General features: G+C 61.6%; 1 protein-coding gene across 1 annotated transcript; it reads right to left on the bottom strand.

The window, feature by feature from the left end:
- Positions 1 to 1,506: 1,506 nt before the first annotated feature.
- Positions 1,507 to 12,984, bottom strand: TMEM51 (transmembrane protein 51; the record flags this gene model as incomplete). The annotated part of the gene is made up of 3 exons (XM_082329216.1): positions 12,929 to 12,984; positions 3,274 to 3,731; positions 1,507 to 1,918 (listed from the first exon to the last, which is right to left on the bottom strand). Exons 2-3 carry the CDS (start codon positions 3,612 to 3,614, stop codon positions 1,507 to 1,509), a joined length of 753 nt encoding a protein of 250 aa, XP_082185342.1. The 5' UTR covers positions 3,615 to 3,731; positions 12,929 to 12,984.
- Positions 12,985 to 17,401: the final 4,417 nt, after the last annotated feature.

Below are 17,401 nucleotides of genomic sequence, written 5' to 3'. Positions count from 1 at the left end.
CCACCTTTCCAACCCCTCAACACCAAGAGCCACATGGGACCGCCCCCCACCCCAAGTCCCTCGGGCTGGGGCATAGTCTTCTACTTTTTCTACTTTCCCCCCCCCTCCTCTTCACTAAGGGAGTCCCTTCTTTAATGACGCTCTTTTACCCATCTGAGATCATGCCTTGGGGCACAGCAAAGCGCAACTCCTGTGGCACAACAACAGAAATTAGGAGATGCAATATGAAATAATAGCTAACAAGACAAACTGCTACGTGGATTTGGACCAGCACCTCATCTTTGCCTTCGTTTCGGTCACTTGCACTCCTCTCGTACGTACCTTGTACATCAACCACGTTGCCAAGTCAACCTCGGTTGAACGGTCCTTACCTACATCGGTATCGGCATCGTCCCAACAAAGCCGCAGCCGTATCGGCAGCCCAGAGGCAGAGGGCAGATGGGCCACGCTGACGCCTGCTATGAATTCGTGCCAGATGCTGCTCTCTGCCCACACCATCACAATTCAGGCCATTCGAGGGAGCCCGTGGCTGACCGTGCGGACGGACTCCTGTCGATGGCTTTGCTGGAAGCCCGGGAGGCAGCGCGTGGCCGGGATGCCCGTGGAGCGGCGTCCACCCTAAAACAGCCGACTGCTTTGATACCGCACTGGCTTGCAAACCTTGGGGAGGGCCAACCGCGCACGAGTGCACACACACGCAAGCACAACGTACAAAATATTTATTTCGAACAGGTCTGCTCGCACAGCACGCTCAGCAGTCGTTTCACCCTGCACACCTGCCGGCAGCAGTGCGCTCGCACAGCTCCCAACCCCCTGGATGGATCCACTTGCCTCCAACAGACCGTCCCTTCGCATCCGAGCACAAAATGCAACACAGAAAGCTACCGAAGCGACAAATCCATCCTCTCCCTGAGGAGCACAGGGCCCGTTTCATCCCACTTCGCACCAGCAAGCACAGCCCTTGGCAGGAGCTGGGTTCTGGGCCCCCCTGGGCCACCCCCCCAAGCCCAGAAGGGAGCGGGGGCAAGCTGCAGTGCTACTCTGGCACCACGGTTTCCCTTACTCAGAAGGAAAAAGACACCCTAAAAAAGGAACGTCTCCCTTTTCCACTTGCAAATTCCTTGCTCGCTCTCAGTTTGGTGGCTTGGAACAGCCTTGCGGGGGCACGGGGGAGAGGAGGCGAGAAGATACGTTGGGTGCTCCTCGCGTAAAGCACCACAGACTGCACTTGCGGCGCTTCCAGCCTTCACTGACTTCAGAGCAGCAGCCCTTTCGGCATTCAGGTTTCTTTCCCCACAGTCTTTTGTCAGCCCCCGTCCCGGGGAAAGCTTGTCCTGTCCCCGTGCCGCAGCGCTACGCACCCATCGCGTCCTCCGCATCGCAGCTTCCAGGGAGCCCTGATCGCTTCTGCGCCCACAGACTGCGCCCCTCTTCATGTGGTTGTTTTTTAAAAAAAAAAAAAGCCCAAACCAAAAAAACCCCAGCAGCATCACAGGTTCCTCGTCTTCAGGACATTTGCTGGCTCTCTGGCGCTTTCTCCAGGATCTCCTCGTACTTGGGCGGAGGGGTCAGCGGCTCTATCGTGATAGGGGCGGTGCTGTTCGCCTCCGCGAGGTTTAGCCTGATGTCCTTCAGGTGCAGCTTCTCCGACTTGATCCTCCGGACCTTCAGCGGCTTCAGGCGCTTGCTCAGGCGTGAGCTGTGCCGGCCGGGCTGCCGCTCCGTGCCGGGCTCTGCGCCGGCGGCTCCCGGCGGCTGGGAGCTTTCGTCGAGCCCCGTCAGCGATTCGTAGGAGGGCAGGGAGACGCTGATCCTGTGGCTCCTGTCCGAGTCTCTGGGCTCAGAGTAGCCCACGTTCATCACCTCCTCGTAGCTGGGGACGTAGTACTGGGAAGACACATCTTCGTCCTCTTCTTGACTACAGGGGAAGAAATTAGGACTATCGATAGCACATCATTTCAGCTTCACTGTGGGCAGGGGGTGGAGAGCAGAGAATAAAACCATAAGACCACCCCCCCACCCCCCCAAACCTTCCCAACTTATTTGCCCTTCTACCTTATACACCGGTTCCTTTGCGTTTGACAGAACAAACCACAACCCCACCTCTATGCAGGCACCTTTGGCTTTCCTTGCGGCATACGTCCCTCTTGGATCACCCCTTGCTTCCTTTGCCCACAAAACCTCTTGGTCTATTGCACAGCGGGGATTTCTTCCCCCAGCCGAACACCGATCTCTCTCCTGCACTCCCGACAATCAGTCAAAACACATTTGAAAGGGACATCACCCCTCTGCCTTTGCCACGCGGATGTCGTTCGGGTTGGGCATCTACCTTGAGTTTTTCCGCAAAGACGTTCCGCTTGGCAATCCTTTACCATCTATGCCACAGGTGCCTGCGCACATATACTTGGCATTTCTTTTGCACGATGACGTTGCCTTTACAATCTCATAGGGAAAACCAGTTTTCTGGGCCGATCTGCACACAGAGCGATTCCCTGCAGTCACCGACGGCAGCTCTCCCCCGCAGCGTTCCCGAGGCAGCAGCCAGCAGAGCCATCGTCTCCGCCTGCCCCTTCGCACCCCACCTCGTCCCATCGCCCCGCCGCCTCTCTCTGCGCAGGCACAGCCCGCGCCGGGGACCGCGCCGATTCCCCAGGCCACCGAGACGGCCGAGGACTTCTCCCGCACCCTTGTGTTTGTTCAGACCGCGCCTGCTGCGGCAGCAGCCTTTGCTCTGCTCGTCGGAGTTCCCTGAGCAAACAGGAGAGCCCTGCAGACTTTCCCCAGGTCAAAACTCCATTTCCAGCCACTGCCTACGCTGCTGCAGCCGCCGCTGAAAGGCTGCTCAGCACCTCCGGCTGCACCCGGTGAGATAGCCCGTCCTACCTACCCGGCTTGCGGCAACAATCCCCCCCCTTCTGCGTTAACCATTAACCACCGCTCCCAGCATTACCTCTCAGCGTGCTGCTTGCGGACTGACCGAGCCAAGAGCAGCACGTCTCGGCAATGCCGGCTTGGCCACGGCTCCCTCTAGACCCCGGCTTACATGCAAACAACGCTTCCTTTCACCTACAGCACCAAATACAGCTGGCGTCATTCCTTCCCGATCTCTAAAGGATATTTGACCCCTAAACCATAAGACAGGCTTGCCTTTATTTTAGCACATGCTGCTATCAGCCTTACTCTCCGTGCTCCTGACCTCCTCGAGGGAGAATAACGGCTTCCAGTTTCGTGCCTACGCTCGGTCCCGCTCCCTTTCTCCCTGAAAAAGCTCACCTGTCCTCCTGGTGCGAGGGCTCTGCAGACGCTGGGTGCTGCACGCAAGCAATGTCTTCGCTTTCCCTCTTCTTGTCCCGGATATTCAAGCAGATGGAGAGCAGCAGCAGCAGCACGCCTGCTCCCACCAACACGTACGCCACCGAGAAGGTCTTGCTCTTCAAAATGCCTCCGGAGCCGTGGTCGGGCTTGCTGCTGTTCCCGGCGTGGGTGGTGGGTTTGTCGTCGGGGCTGAAGCCGGGGACGAGGTTCCAGACGGCCATGATGATGCCAAGGACGAGCATCCCCAGCCCGATCGCCGTCAGGGCGTAGTGCGAGCCGTTGGCCCGAGACTGGGCCATCGCTCCTGCTGCTGGCTGGCCGGCTGGGCTGCCCCCACCTCACAGCATGGCTCGCGTCGGGGCGGCTGCAGGCCTGCTAGCATGCGTGCGGTCCCCTCCCACGGCAGGCGGCAAGCTCTGGGAAGAGAAGGCAAGCGATGGTTAGTGCACGGCGGGATGCAAAGCCTAGGCAGCTACCGTTTCGGTGGCCACGGTTACATCGTATTATTCTGCTAGTGCTGGAAATCTAATTCCACCGCGCCTACGGAGAGCACGTCAGGACGCAACACGGCAGTCGGCAGCAGGATCGTTGCTGGCCATTCTCATCCCGACCCTTTGCTACTTTCTCCGCTGTAATATCCAGCAACCTTAGGAAAGAACAGAATTGCTAACGTTTGCTACGGACTGAGATGAACCATCCTTACGATCCCAATAACGGACCACTTCACGGCACCAAAAAAATTGCCCCTCCCAAAAAAAGTTCACTACTTATAGAAACACTCCCTGCTTTACGGAGCTGTGCTGCCATAGACGAAGAGCCACTATCAACGCGAACCACCCTGAAACCGCTCAGACACAAATCTCTAGCTGTACAACTTCTCTTTTCCCCCTGTTTGAGATGGAGCAGGGCTGCTTGCGGCGCTGGCTGCCTGCCCTGCAATGCCTCCCTACCCAGAGAAGAGAAAGCAAAACTGCCGCTCTCCAAGCCAAGCCACCCCTGTGGCTTCCCCCGGCCGCTGCCGGCAAGGGCTGCTCCGACAGCGAGCCCTCGGCACGGCCCCTCGGGCCCAGCGCTCGCCCACCCCGCAGCAACGCACGCTGACAGCAAGTCCCCTGCCTGCATCCCGCTGACCGCAGCCGGCTCGGGGCCGTCCGAGCCCTGCTGGTCCCGACCAGCCGGGCCACGGGTGGGAACTCCTCCTCCACCGCCTCGATTGAACGTCTGCGTTTTCTGAGTCACCAGGACCAGATGTGCTCCCTTGCCAAAAATAAACACAGGGAACCACATCTCCTGGCCGCTCGCCCCCCTGACCCTCGGCTTGCAAAGACAGCGGCCGCGAGCGCAACCCCTTCCTGCAAACCACGGGCGAGTAACTCCGCTCCCTGCAGCAAAGCTCCCCCATCTCCACCCCAGCGAGCCTGGCAGCAGCCTCCTTTACAGCTTCCCAGTTTTACGCGTGTGCCAACACCCACACGCAGCCCTGCGAACGTGCCCGGGTATTCTCCTGTCCTCCCCAGCCCTGGCTTCTCGACGCTTGTTTGCTCTATAAGTCACCCTGGGCTATGCTGTGCTGCGTGCTGTCTCCGCATATGCCCTCGCCCTTCAGCACGGCCGTCCAGTTCAATGGTCCCAAGCTTCACATTTGCTTGTTTAGCTCAAGCGCAAACCTAGTTCACAGGGTCAAGGGCCTGAATAAACTGGCATTCCCAGAAAACAGGCCAGCTCCGGCTGCTTGCAGGAAAAGACACGCACGCAAGCCCGGAAAGGAGAAAGCTGCAGAGCAACTTCCCCTCCGCAGCCCGCTCGCCGTCCGTCCGTGCCCTGGCCCCGCTTCGGAGGCCCACCGAGGGATGTCCCAGCCCCATTAGGCGCAGCCCCGGCCCCGCACGGGCGTTGTTGGCCTTCGTGCAGATCCGGGGAGGCCTGCCCGGGGTTATCGGGTGAACACAAGCTGCCAAGCCCTGCCCGACGGGAGCTGCCGGCAGGCAGGCAGGCAGAGGCAAGCCCTCCGTTCCCCACGGCACAGCTCAGCACCGAGCCCAGCCCTGCTGCCGTACAGCACCGTCTGCCCCTTGGGAAGGCATCCTCTGCCCGCCTAACCTGCCCTCGGCTTTAATTCGGTCCTAGCAAGCAGCTGCTGAGGATGCGGCACACGCTACATCCAAAAGGTCCTCGCCAGCGTCCCGAGAGCCACCGCAACTCGGCAGCCCATCCTACCTGAGCGCTTCGGAGCCTGCGACTGCCAGCCCCAGGAGCGGCCTCTGCCCTCCTACACAAAGTCTTTGCTCTCTGCCTGCCTGCCAGCCCGTGCCCTGCCTGCCCCTGCCAGCGGGGCACGGCGCGCGCTGCGGGGATCGACGCCTCTGTCGAGCGCTGTCTCCGTCCCACGCTTCCCAAACAGCCCCCTCCGCTCCGGAGAGCACCTGCAAACTCACCGCACGCTCACCGCGCCGCGCGGGCTCAGAAAATCACGCGCAAGGCAAATTGCATCACGCGTCCTCGTCCTTCGTCCACCCTCTCCTGCATCAGTCCCCGCTCCCGGCCGCGCCGGCGATGCCCGAGCCTGTGGCAAGGGCCACCGAGGCTCTGATTTATCAGCACCCCTGCTTCTCCATTTGGGTCTTCCAAACTTGTCCATATGGGCGGCTGTTGAGTTTTTCCTGACGTACTTATCCAAAGGAGCTCCCATCTCCGTGCTATTTGGCAGCGTTTCACAAACAGACATCGGCCACACGAGATTTCACTTGCAAGCTGCTGTCATGGCTTTGGGGCAGGGAAATTGCGCTGCACGCACGGTGGGCGCAGAAAACAGGCAGGGCTGGTAACGTTTACGCGTGGTGTCTAAACCTCCGTGCCCATTCCCCACCTCTCTGGCTTCCCTTGGGCACCCCACCCCTGGAAGCAGACAGGATTTCAGCTTCTCCATCGTCTCTGCACCTGAAAGTTTCCCGCAGATCCCTCGCTGTGCTGCCCTGCAGCCCAGGCAAATCAGATTAAAGCAGGAGACTTGACATACAAGTCTGCCTCTCCATTGAATTAGCGCTCCTTTTGGCTTTCCAGAGCGCGCTCCTATCGCTGCTTTAGCAAGAACCCCGGTGCCCTGACGTCAGGGGCCGGAGCAGGGAGCTGCTGCTGTCTCTGCCTCGGGTCCAGCATCCCTGGCGCTGCCTGGAGCAGCCCCGCCGAGACGGACACCGGGCAGCACGGTGAAAGGGTGCTGTACCGGGGAAGCCCCAAACCAACCACTGACTGGCCCCAAACATCTTGCTCCGGTACTGCATCGCCAAGGCGGCATCTGCTGCGGCCGTCCCGACCAGACCGGGTGGAGCAGCGCACCTACACACATCTGCCGTCCTGCCAGATCCAGCAATGGAGAAATTCCCTGCTCTGTGGTTGCACTGTTTAATAATTTATACTTTAGTTTTTCCTCCACGGTTTCCCCCAATTTGTTTACCAAAACTGCTCCAGAGCACTCTCCTACTGTGCAAAGCCCCGAGCACCCGGCCCTTACTCACCGTCCTTACACCACGTCAGGCGAGCCCGCTCTCTTCTTGCCCCCCCAGCTCACCAGTGCTGCGGAGCCGGGGCTCCCGTTGCCAACCTCACCCCTCCGTCAGGCAGGTGAGTGGTGGCCGAGCGCTCCAGCCCCCGCCTGCCCACGTCGTCTTCCCTCCACCCGCGGCACGGGGTCTTCCCTGCAGCCAGACCCACCTCCGTCCCACGCACGCCTGCGGCCCTGCGCTGTGCTGGCAATGATTTACACCAGGATCTCCGAATCATTAAACTGCACCGGCGCAGCTGCAAAGCCGGGAGCACCCACGCCTTCTCCAGGCTCGGCCGGGCTTCCCGCGCTTCTCACCGGCTCCCTGCAGGCTGCCAGAGCCAAGGGACGCTTTGTGACTTCTCTTGGGACGTTTCCGACTGTTAATTCGGCATGGGAGGACTCGGGGTAAGCCCCTTCTCAAGCACCACACGCCAACACGCCTGAACGCACCCCAAAGGCTTTTGGCACGGGCACGCAGGCGGGGCGGCAGCAGATAGCACCTTCCCCTCCGTGACAACGGTCCCGCCACGGGGACACAGACCCACCGACGGAGTCAGCCCCGGATCGTGCTCCACGCCTCGGCCCTCCCGGGGAAACGCCAGCCCCGTCAGGGTGACTCACGAGGAAGCACGACACCCATCACTGCCCACGGCGGCACCCACGCTCCTCTGCCCTCCGCAACCTTTGGATTTTTCCCCTCCCATGACATCACCTCCCCGCTTACGCTCCAGCAGCAACACCTTTGTCACGGGATCACGAGAGATGAGTCTGCAGTTCGCGGAACGGGTCAAACCCCGACGCAGTCTCAGGGCACGGGATGAGCTCGCTCGCGCTGAGCTCCAGGGCTTCCTCGCTCCCGAGGAGGAGCCGGAGCACGATGCGCGGCTCGCCGCACGCCGCCACGGAGCGACACGTCCCCTTGGAGACTGCCTCCAAAAACCAGCGTCCACCTCCAGCACCAGCTGTAAAACACAAGACTCATTTTCTGGAAAATTTGGAGGGGAAATCAATCTTTTCTCCAAACATCCAAGGAACCTAGGGCCCGCTGCATTTTAGCTTACATCGGGTGACTGGAGCCACAGCTCACCCTCTTCCCAAGCTGCTCCCAGGGCAGGCGGCGGTTCAGCACCCACCCCTTCCCCAGTCCCAGCCACGAGGTCCTCCGGCTCCTTTCAACAGCAAACCCCAACGCTAGAGATCAGTTGCTCATGCACGGGCATTCCCAGAGAGCTTTACGCCGTCTGGAGGTGGGGCTGGAAGTCCTGGGGCTTTGGCCTCAGCCCTGGGTCGGGTGAGACGATCAGAGACAGGGGCTTCACCCCTCTGCCTGGCCCTGGCTCCAGGGGACAGACAGCCCCACATTAGCTCCTCCGCAGCAGCGCCAGCATGCAAGGTATTACCTTCATCATCGTGCTTACGCCCTGACAGCCTTCTCATTAACCTTCTTCCCTGCTCATCGGTGACCGCAGCGCGTCCTCACAAGCTCCTGCTCCGTAACCGTTCCTGCAGAGGCGGGAACCCTGCGCGGAGCCCTCGTTACACAAGGGTTCGACCCACCAGCAACGCAAACCTCCACGCGCAGTCAGAAAACCAACAGGTCGCGATCAGGACTCGGGCAATATTTGCTCTTTTTTTCGGCCCTTCTCGCTGCCCACGTTATACCTGCCCCAGCAGCAGGGGTGTTTCTGGCCAGATGCAGCTCTGGGGATGCGGGGAACTCCCCTGCCCCAGCGGGGAAGGCGGCGAGAGAAATGCCCAGAGATGCCCAGCTGAACTGGGAAAAGCAGCGTTGCTGCTGATTCAGCCAGTTCCTGTTTATTTGGACAAATAACCCAGCCCGTTGAAGAGCATCTCACCAGGGAATACAGAGACCTGGCGGGACAGCCCCCACAGACCGCCAGGGCTTTTCCACGTTTTGCTGCTTATCTTTCCTGCCAAGAACGCACAGGAACGCACCCACGTTCGTCGCTCTTTGCGTTCTGTACAGACGTTTCGAGAGCTAGCGCACCACCTCTTTTTATTTTATTTTTAACAACTCCTCCTCGATTGCACTCTTGCAGACAGCACCAGGCGAGCAGCAGTGTTTTCTTAAAACTCCGCACAAGGCGCTCCCCCCCCGTCCCGCTCCGGCGCCAGCCCACCCGGAGGGGAGCCCAGGGTCCCCGGCCCCGGCCCTGCGGCTTCCTGCAAAACAAGGGTGTCACGGGAAAGCAAAGGCTGCCCGGCCCACTCCCGGGCTCAGGATGCTGCAATCCGCCCGGCCGGCCACCGCAGTCATGCTGACGGCTGCAGAATAACAGCGACGGGGCTCGCAAAACGCCCCATTTGCACAACACGGCACCCGGCCCTTCTCCGGCTGAGGGCATCTGCCCCCACCGCTGCCTCCTTCCCAACTCCGGACACAGGCGGGCGATCAAGTCGCCGCCAGTTTAGGAACTGGCACGGATCACACAAGCTACAGTAATCGTATCCCCCGAGCCTTATTCGTCACTACGCAGCAGCCAGCCATTAGCTTGATCTTTGCCATCGAGGCAGGGGAAACTGCCTGCCAGACTCTTTTTCTCCCTGTAATTTCATTACGGCCATCAGAGCAGTGCTTGCTACAAACCAGTAATGGACTCGGACCAAGAGTCCTTTTCAATTTCTATTTAAGGACGCTGCCGCGTATTCCTAGGGATAACGCTGCCGCAGCCACCGAGACAGCGCCGGAGGCCGGCGAGCCCTCGCCGTGTCCCGGCCCGCCGCGTGAGCAGCATCCCGTGGCTTTTCCCCAGCCTGGCTCGCACACGTAGCTGGTGCCAGCCAAAACCCCCTCCCGGCGAGGCTCCGCTCACCCCGAGATGGGGGGCTTTGGGGCGTTTGCTTCTCCTCGGGCTAGAAAAGGGAGCTGAATTGCCAGCCTACCCTGTGCGCCAAGGCCTGGGAAAGCACGCCAGCCTGGGAAAATCCCAGCGCTTTGACTTTGTCTCCTTCCTGCTTTTGACTCCACTTTGCACCTTTGTGTTTGGTTTTGGTTGTTTTTCTTAATTGTTATTAGCTTGGGATTTTTTTTAGTTTTCCTAATCTGCTGTTTCCTGCCGCAGATAAAGCCATTCCTCCCAGCAGCCTTCCCATGGTTTTTGGTCTGTGGCCTCGCCCCGTCTCCGTGCCAGATAACACACTCTCCTTCGGGGCCTTTCAACGCCGGCAGACATCATCCATCTGCCCTTCTGATGCCTGCCGAAGCCGAATCCCCCATTCCCGCTGGCTCGGAGCCCTTCCCAGCCTTCCCAGAGTGCTTTCAGCAGCACCTGGCACACCACGGGAGCCTCTGGAGCCTTCTCTCCCCTCCCCAGGGCTCCCTTGCTGCAAGCCACTAACCCAGGATGCCACACTGCCATCAGCCTCGCCAGTGCCACCTTCCTCATCCTCAGCCTAGGGTTTCAGCAACGTCCTTCATCTCGCTGCGCCCCGATGCAGCATCCCCTCTCCCGGCGCTTTTCAAACAGCCTTCGCCGACGAGCAAGACCTGCAAATAAAACCTGCTGCAGACAGCAGAGAGGAGCCAACGGGGCAGAAGGGGAGAGACGGAGCCGGCCCGGCAGCCCAGCGACGCGCGGCGGCCAGGCACAAAGCAGCAGTGCTTAGCCAGCCGGGCACAGGGGCTTTGATGGGGACGGAGGTTTGCCGGGGGATTACGCCGCTGCACGCTGCCCGCGCAGCTCACGCAGGATATTCAGCTGCTTTGGCAGAGCCTCGACACAAGTTTCTGCCTCATAAACACGCTGGGAACAAGACACGCGTTGGGGAGACAGGCACGTACCTGGGCTGCCGGAGGGATCCCTCCTCCAGGGCTCTGGCCAGGAGCGCCGGCAGACAGCCCTGCCCGGCCCTGGCCTCCCGGCATCTCCATGGGAGCGTGGCTGCGGGCAGCGCCGCGGCACCGAGCTATGCTGAGCGTCACCGACGCTCAGCTATCTTCAGGGCATCGACAGCCAAACATCCCTCCTTCCCCAGGTACTTCCCTTCCCCAGGGTTTTCCCACTCGTGTAATTACCCACAGATAAAATCAAAGGCATCTCACATACTTCTGAGTCGTTTTGGATGAGGGCTGGGTTCAGCATCCCCACACCCACGCGTTCCTCGTTGCCACCCGGGAGGTTTCCCTTTCCGGCCATCACGCCGAGATGTCCAGCGCCTTGGATGGCTGCAGGACGCTCGGCTACGTCACAGAGCGACGCGATGCTGCTGTATCCCACCGAGCAGCGGCCGAGGTCTGCGCCGGAGGAGCTTTAAGGAGCCTGAAAGCCCACCGGCGACTGAAAGCCAGGACCAAGCCTCCTGGCACAGCTTCATCTCACCCAGGCTCCGCCACGCAAAGCCGAGGGCAGCCCGTCACACGCGGGCTGTGCTCGCCGAGCTGCCGATTTCTGCTCCCACAGCCGTGCTTCTCGACAAACCCAGCTACACCGGGCCCAGAGACGCTCACCCCCCACCACATCGCCTCCAAAAAGCCAATACCGGTGTCTTTGCAGACAACTGCTTCGGGACACGCTGCCGAGGGCGGGCGCTGCTCCCCCAGGCCCGGGGAGCCTTAGCAGGGCGCAGGCGACCCTCGACATGGGCTTCCCTCGCAGGCAACCCCTGCCAGCAGCGAGGCGCCCCAATCTACTTCTATCGGGTGGACTGTCAATCCCGAGACAGCCCGTTTTCAGGTCAATACGGGGCAGGCGCACACTGGCATCGCATCTGACGCACACAGATGTGCAGAGCTGGCTTGGAAAGAAAAAACCACCCAGGCAGAGCTACCAGCAGAAGTCAATGAACCCCCCCCCCCAGCAGTTACTCGTCCCAGTGCTCCCAGCCTGGCGAGGTGCTGTGACGGAGGCCACGCTTAGTGTGGGCTCCCCTCCCAGCCGCCAGCACCGGGCTACCGAAACTCGCAGCCCCCAAGAAACACCCGCCTGCCAGGCGTCCCTACCCGACCTTGCCTTCCAAACCCAGAGGTACGGCGATGCTTCCCAAGCCCATCCAGACAACACAGGAGTTAATCATCACAGCAGGCAGAGATAGGAACTCCTAAAATAATCGCGACTATCGCGGCCCGCGTACCCCACACCGGCGGCGCAGGAGGGCGTGCCGCCCCGGCACACACCTGGGGTGACTAACCGCGCACGCCGGGGGCCGTGGCTCCACCAGCTGCAGAACACCCGCTGCCGTTGCTGACTCGCTTTCCCGGAGGGATTTCTTTCTAAAGCAACGCTCGGGAGACGTTCGCAGGTTTGCCAGAGCCCTTTAAAGCTCCAAGCCGCTCTTTCTTTTGCCGTACTGACAGGATAGCAAGAACTGAAACCCCGCTGACTGGCGTTCAGTGGCGTTCAGTTCGCAAACAGCCCGGCACGGACCTGCCCTGCGCCGGGTTCCTTCTCTTTGTCTTTGTTTGCTTTCCAAGCAGGCACCGTCCCTTACACCTCCCCAGGGACTGACGTCTTCGAGTGATGGCGATCCGTGACCGCCCGGCCGTGCCGCCAGCCCTAGGAACCGGCCCCAAAGACACCGGTGGGTTTGGCGCGGGGCTCGTCTCGCACCCTTCCCTCCTCTCCACGCCGAGCCGCCCCAAAAGGATGGCTCCTCTTCTCCCCGCTCTTCGGAAAGCCGCCCCATACCCGCCGACGGGGCGCCCCAAGCCCACGCGTCTCGAAGGGCGATGGCAGGGACGGGCCCCCACGCCACCGACGCCCCGTCCCGCCGGTGCCCGCTCGCCGAAGCCCTGCTGGGGGCAAGTTCTCCCCGGGGCCGCTCTCACCTTTCCCAGCTCGGGCTGAGCTCCGGCCAGCGCCCCCTCGCTCCCCTCGGAGACCCCACGGCCCCCACGCCGGGGGGGCCCAGCCCCGCCAAGCCGCAGGACTACACCCGGCCGGGTCCTGCCCCCGCCCCGGGTCCGAGTCCAGCCGGGTCCTGCCCCTTGCCCCGGGCCTGAGCCCGCCCCGCTCCCGGCCCCGGGGGACCGAGCCCGCCCCGGCCCCCCGCCCCGCTCCCGGCCCTCCCCGGGGCAGGGGGTCCCACCGCCCCCGGCCGGGCCCCACGTACCTCCGGCGGCGGCGGCGGGTCCCTGCCGGGCCGGCCCGCCCTGCCCTGCCCTGCCGGGGCGGCGCTTGCGGGGCCCGGCCCCGGGGCCGCGCTCCCCGGCTCCGGCCCACCCGCGGCGGGCGCCGGGGCTGGGAACCGGGAGACGGAGGGGGGGAGAAGCGGGGAAACACCAAGAACCAGCGGAGAGCCCCGGGCCGGGCAGGCGGGCTGCGGGCTGCGGGCAGGCGGGCTGCGGGGTGCAGGCAGCCTCTCCTCTCCCTTCTTAAGCGCTTCCAGCCGCTCATCTCCCCGGCTTTTACCCGGCCGTGGGCAATTACAGACCGCACACAGCCCTGCAGACTCGACCCAAGAAGAGGCAGAGGAGGATTTGCTCTCCTAAAAGCCCTTTACATCGCATTAGCCTGGCCGGCCTCTCCTCCATCCCCTCTCCGGAGCTGTGGTTTCTTTCGGTTTTTTCTGAAAGTTCTCAGAAAGCTGGGGGGGAAACTGCACAGGCTTTGGTTCCCCTTCTCCAGGAGGTCTGCGCTTCCAGCGACAACGAGCTTAGTCAGGAAAGACATGTGCTGTGGCGGCAGCCGAGCAAAATTTGTTCCCTTTCCCACGGCAGCTGTGCACCCGGGCGCGAAGGGGACGGACTCCAGCCTGCCTGCGTCCCGGGGGTCCCTGCGCCCCAGAGGCTGCTCCTGCAGCGCTGCCTTCCTGCAATTCCTACAGTCCGTCATGCACCACGTAAAAATGATACGGTTTTTCCGCACCTCATCCCAGGCAGGGTCACGGCTGGGGCCGCGGGTTGTGTCACTCGCTCCAAGCAGGGTCCGCACGGCGCTCCCAGCATCGCAGCCCCCATTTCTAGTTTAAAAAGCAGCTTCCGAGGCATCTGCGTTACGAAACCGGCTCGTACCGACGAGCAGAGCCTTTCCTCAAACGAGTGGTTCCGAGCGCTGATTGCAGAAGCCCCGTTTTGAGGAACCACAACCACTCGGGCTCATCGCTCCCTTCACCACGGCAAAGCCAATATCCCCACAAAGCCGGGCTCGTGTTCCCAACGAGCCTGGAAAGCCCTTTTATCAGGCCGCTGCCCTCTTAGAAACGCGCCCAGTTAACCGCCCGCTCGCGGGGAAGAGCCGTTCCGGGTACGGCCCTCACCCGGGCTGCTGGCCCCGTGCCTCGGCCTCGTAGCCAGATAGTCCCGTGGTTTCCAGGCTGAACCGCAGGGACCGAGCCGCCGGCTCCTGCCCCCTCTTTGGTAGGGCGTTAACAACAACTACTAACAGCCGTGGTTATGCACGGGGTCGTTGGCTACTCTGGGGCATGGAAGCGGGGAACCTCTGCACAATTCCATGCTATGATGCGACTAAGCAATCCTTCCAGGCAATATACGTACAATAATTACGAAGCTGGGAGCACGCTCCCTAAGCGGCGGCACAGCGGGTGCAGCTGGAGGCCGGGCATCGGCACGGGCCGTAGCTGGGTTCTGGCAAACCCCGCCGTAATTAATGCCGCGGCCAGCCTCACCTCTTCCCGGCTGCCATCCCAGCAGCAACCGGGACTTGCGTTTTTGCAGGCCCTTCTCGCGCCCAGCCTTAATACTAAGCACCACCAAGGACTCAAATTCCACCGGAGATGACACTCAGGGTGGGTTTTCCCGACCACGAGTGAAAAAGCAGCGTTGCTACGCTTGCTGCACCAACCACTGCAGTTTTTCCCAGCCCTTAAGCCCTCCCAAGCCCTTGCAAATGCAAAAGCCATCAGGAACCCAGCCCAACTCGTCCCGTCCCCTGGCGTGAGTCAGCGCGGCACAGCCCTGCCTCGGGGGCACCGGGATGCCGGCTGGAAACCCCAGTTTCCCTGCATCTCTCCCCACCAGCACAACCCCCCAGGGAGCCCGCTGGTATTTTCCACTGCCTCACCTGCCCCGGCTCCTCCTCCCGGTGCATGGCAGCCCTGCCCTTCCCCGCTCGCGATACCTTCCTTCTCTAACCAAAGGCCAATTTCAAGAGCTGTGCTATAAAACCAGAAAAAAATTACCTACATCTGCATACGTTTTTTTTTTCCCCCTCATACAGATTGTTTTGCATTTTCAGGCTTGGCCACCGGCTCAGGCACATTCCCCCCGGCTCCTTCCCCTCCCCGCAGCACCTTTCTGTATCAAACACAAGCCTGTTGGCTCGAGCAGCTCCATCAGTTGGTGGCTATAGCAGGTTATTGTCTTCTCGGCAGGTTAGCTGCGAGAAAGCGAGGGGAAAAAGCACTTTAGACAGTGACTGTCACCGATCCTGCGCGGGGAGAGCCCAGCCCGAGCCGGAGCAAGGTCACCCACCCTGCAGAGGGGCCCTGGAGGCCGCGAGCACAGAGGGGACATTCATACAGCCGCTCCTCGTGTTCCCGCTCTGCAAAGCTGAATATTGGCCAGAAACGGCCTTTTCCACGGCAGCGGGGCCAGGCGAGCCGGAGGCGGCTGCACGTTTCTGCGTCGCCTTGCTCGAGCCGTTTCGGCTCTCCCTGCACTCGGTTGTTCCCTTGGGAGCAGATTTCTTTCTCCTCTCCCCTGGCGCTGCTGGCCCCGGCTGCTTTGCCCATCTTTAAATGAAGGGGGCTCGCTCGCACCCCTCGGAGGGCAGAGCCTGGCCGGCTGCTAATGCCCCTGCCTGCTCTGCCATGCACTTTGCTGTGGGCTAATGCATTCGCATGCATTTCTTAGGCTCGTTTGCCTTTCTAGCTCCAGTAGCCATCCTGGCATGGGTATTTATCTGAGGGCAGCTCGAATCCTCCCCGCGGTAACACACACTGCTTGGTCCAGGGCGGGCTGGTACCTCTCCAGGGTGTTTATCCAGCCAAATATATGGGATAAAGCCTTTGCTTGCACAGAATCACCAAGGAGGAAACAGGAGCCCCAGCGGGAGCCATCAGCAGGCAACAAAAGGGCCTTTCAGAGGGGCATTTGATGCCCTGGTGCTTGCAGGAGATGCCAGGCACTCATGTTACTCTACCTTCGTGGCACAAATCGGTCACCAGCCATTTTCCCCTGCTTTTTTCTGCCCAAAGGAAGGTGCTCAACACGTACGCTAAAGTCACTGCTGCAAAGCCCAGCCCAGAGCGCAGCCACGTCCCGGGATTCCTCCGAACCTTTCCAACAGGGAGCCAAAACCTCTGCTCTGGGTGCCACGCCGCTCCTGGGTACCGGCAGCCAGATGGCTTGTCCTGAAAGAGGAACAACCCGTCCATTTGAGTCAGGTCAGCAGAGCCACCAGGTTATGTATGTGGGCGAATACAGAGAGTTATTTTTCACAGTTATTTAGCGCCAGAGATACAACACAACTGGGGCAGAGAGGATGCTCAGGTCTCCCCAGTCCCACAACCCTGGAGCCACCCCCTCCCCTGACCCCCAGCCTGTCAGGAGGGGGGAGGTTTGATTTCCCCCCTCCCGGCTGGGGGACAGTCTCGTCCCGGGCACTCGCACCCCGCCGGGGGAAGCGGGTCGCCAGCGGCGGGGACGGTGCATTTCTGCCCACAGCCCGCAATGCTGCGCCAGCAACCGGCACAGGAAAACAAACCGGGGGGCCCGGGGCAGCCCGAGTACCGATCAAACGATCGGCTGCGCTAATTAAGCGTCGTAACGCTCACGCGAAGCACGGGCCAGCGCGGCCCTGTTGCACAGACCCAGGTGCAAAAGCCCCTGCGGCGGCGAGTCCTGACATGCCACACACAAACCTGCCCTCGGGGGCCGCATCCAGCCCCTTCCCCAGCACCGCCAGCCGAAGCGCCCGGCTCCTCGCTCGCCGCGGTTGCCAGCGTGTGGGTAAACACCGGCACAATATTTGCCAAGCACACCATCTGCCCAGGGAGCAGCTGCGCCGCCGTCTGCACCGGCAAGCTGCCCGCTCCCAGCCAGAGCTTGGCCCCGAATTCCCGGCCCCGCGCTCCAGCCCGGGAGAGTTTTCCTGGCGTTTCCCAGCATGGCAGAGCCTCGGCTTTGCCCCTGGGATGAAAGTCCATCCCGGCCCGCTCTGTGATGGGCTCCCTGCCCAGCTCAGGGCTTCACCCTCAGATCCCAATTCCCAGCCCACATGCACTGGTCTATACTGGTATCTCTCTTCCCCATGCCTTGGTAGCTACACCCCATTAAAGAGCGCCTGCTGAGGCTGCAGGTTGGGAACCTGCTGGGCACGTGGGAAAAAATGGGAAAAGCAGCAGCCCAGGAGGCATCTCCGCACGCTCCTGCTTGGCACCATCCCGCGTGCAGCCAGGGGAAGGATGTGACCCGCCGGCATCTCCCCGGTGAGGCGAGGAGCCAGCTCTGCCCCTGCGCTGCCCTTCGTGCCGGGACCGCGCTTCCGAGGCGGCGCAGGCAGCGGGCATCCCTGGGGGCTGCCGGGACGCGGCGTAGAGGACGACGGTTCCGGTACAACCAGTCTAACCGCCGCGCCAGGTCGCCGTCTGCCGTTTCAAGCACACGCACGTCTGCAACCTGGA

This window comes from Platalea leucorodia, assembly GCF_965183815.1.
Source record: "Platalea leucorodia genome assembly, chromosome: 17".
NCBI lineage: Eukaryota > Metazoa > Chordata > Aves > Pelecaniformes > Threskiornithidae > Platalea > Platalea leucorodia.
This window is presented reverse-complemented; position numbering and strand designations above follow the sequence as displayed.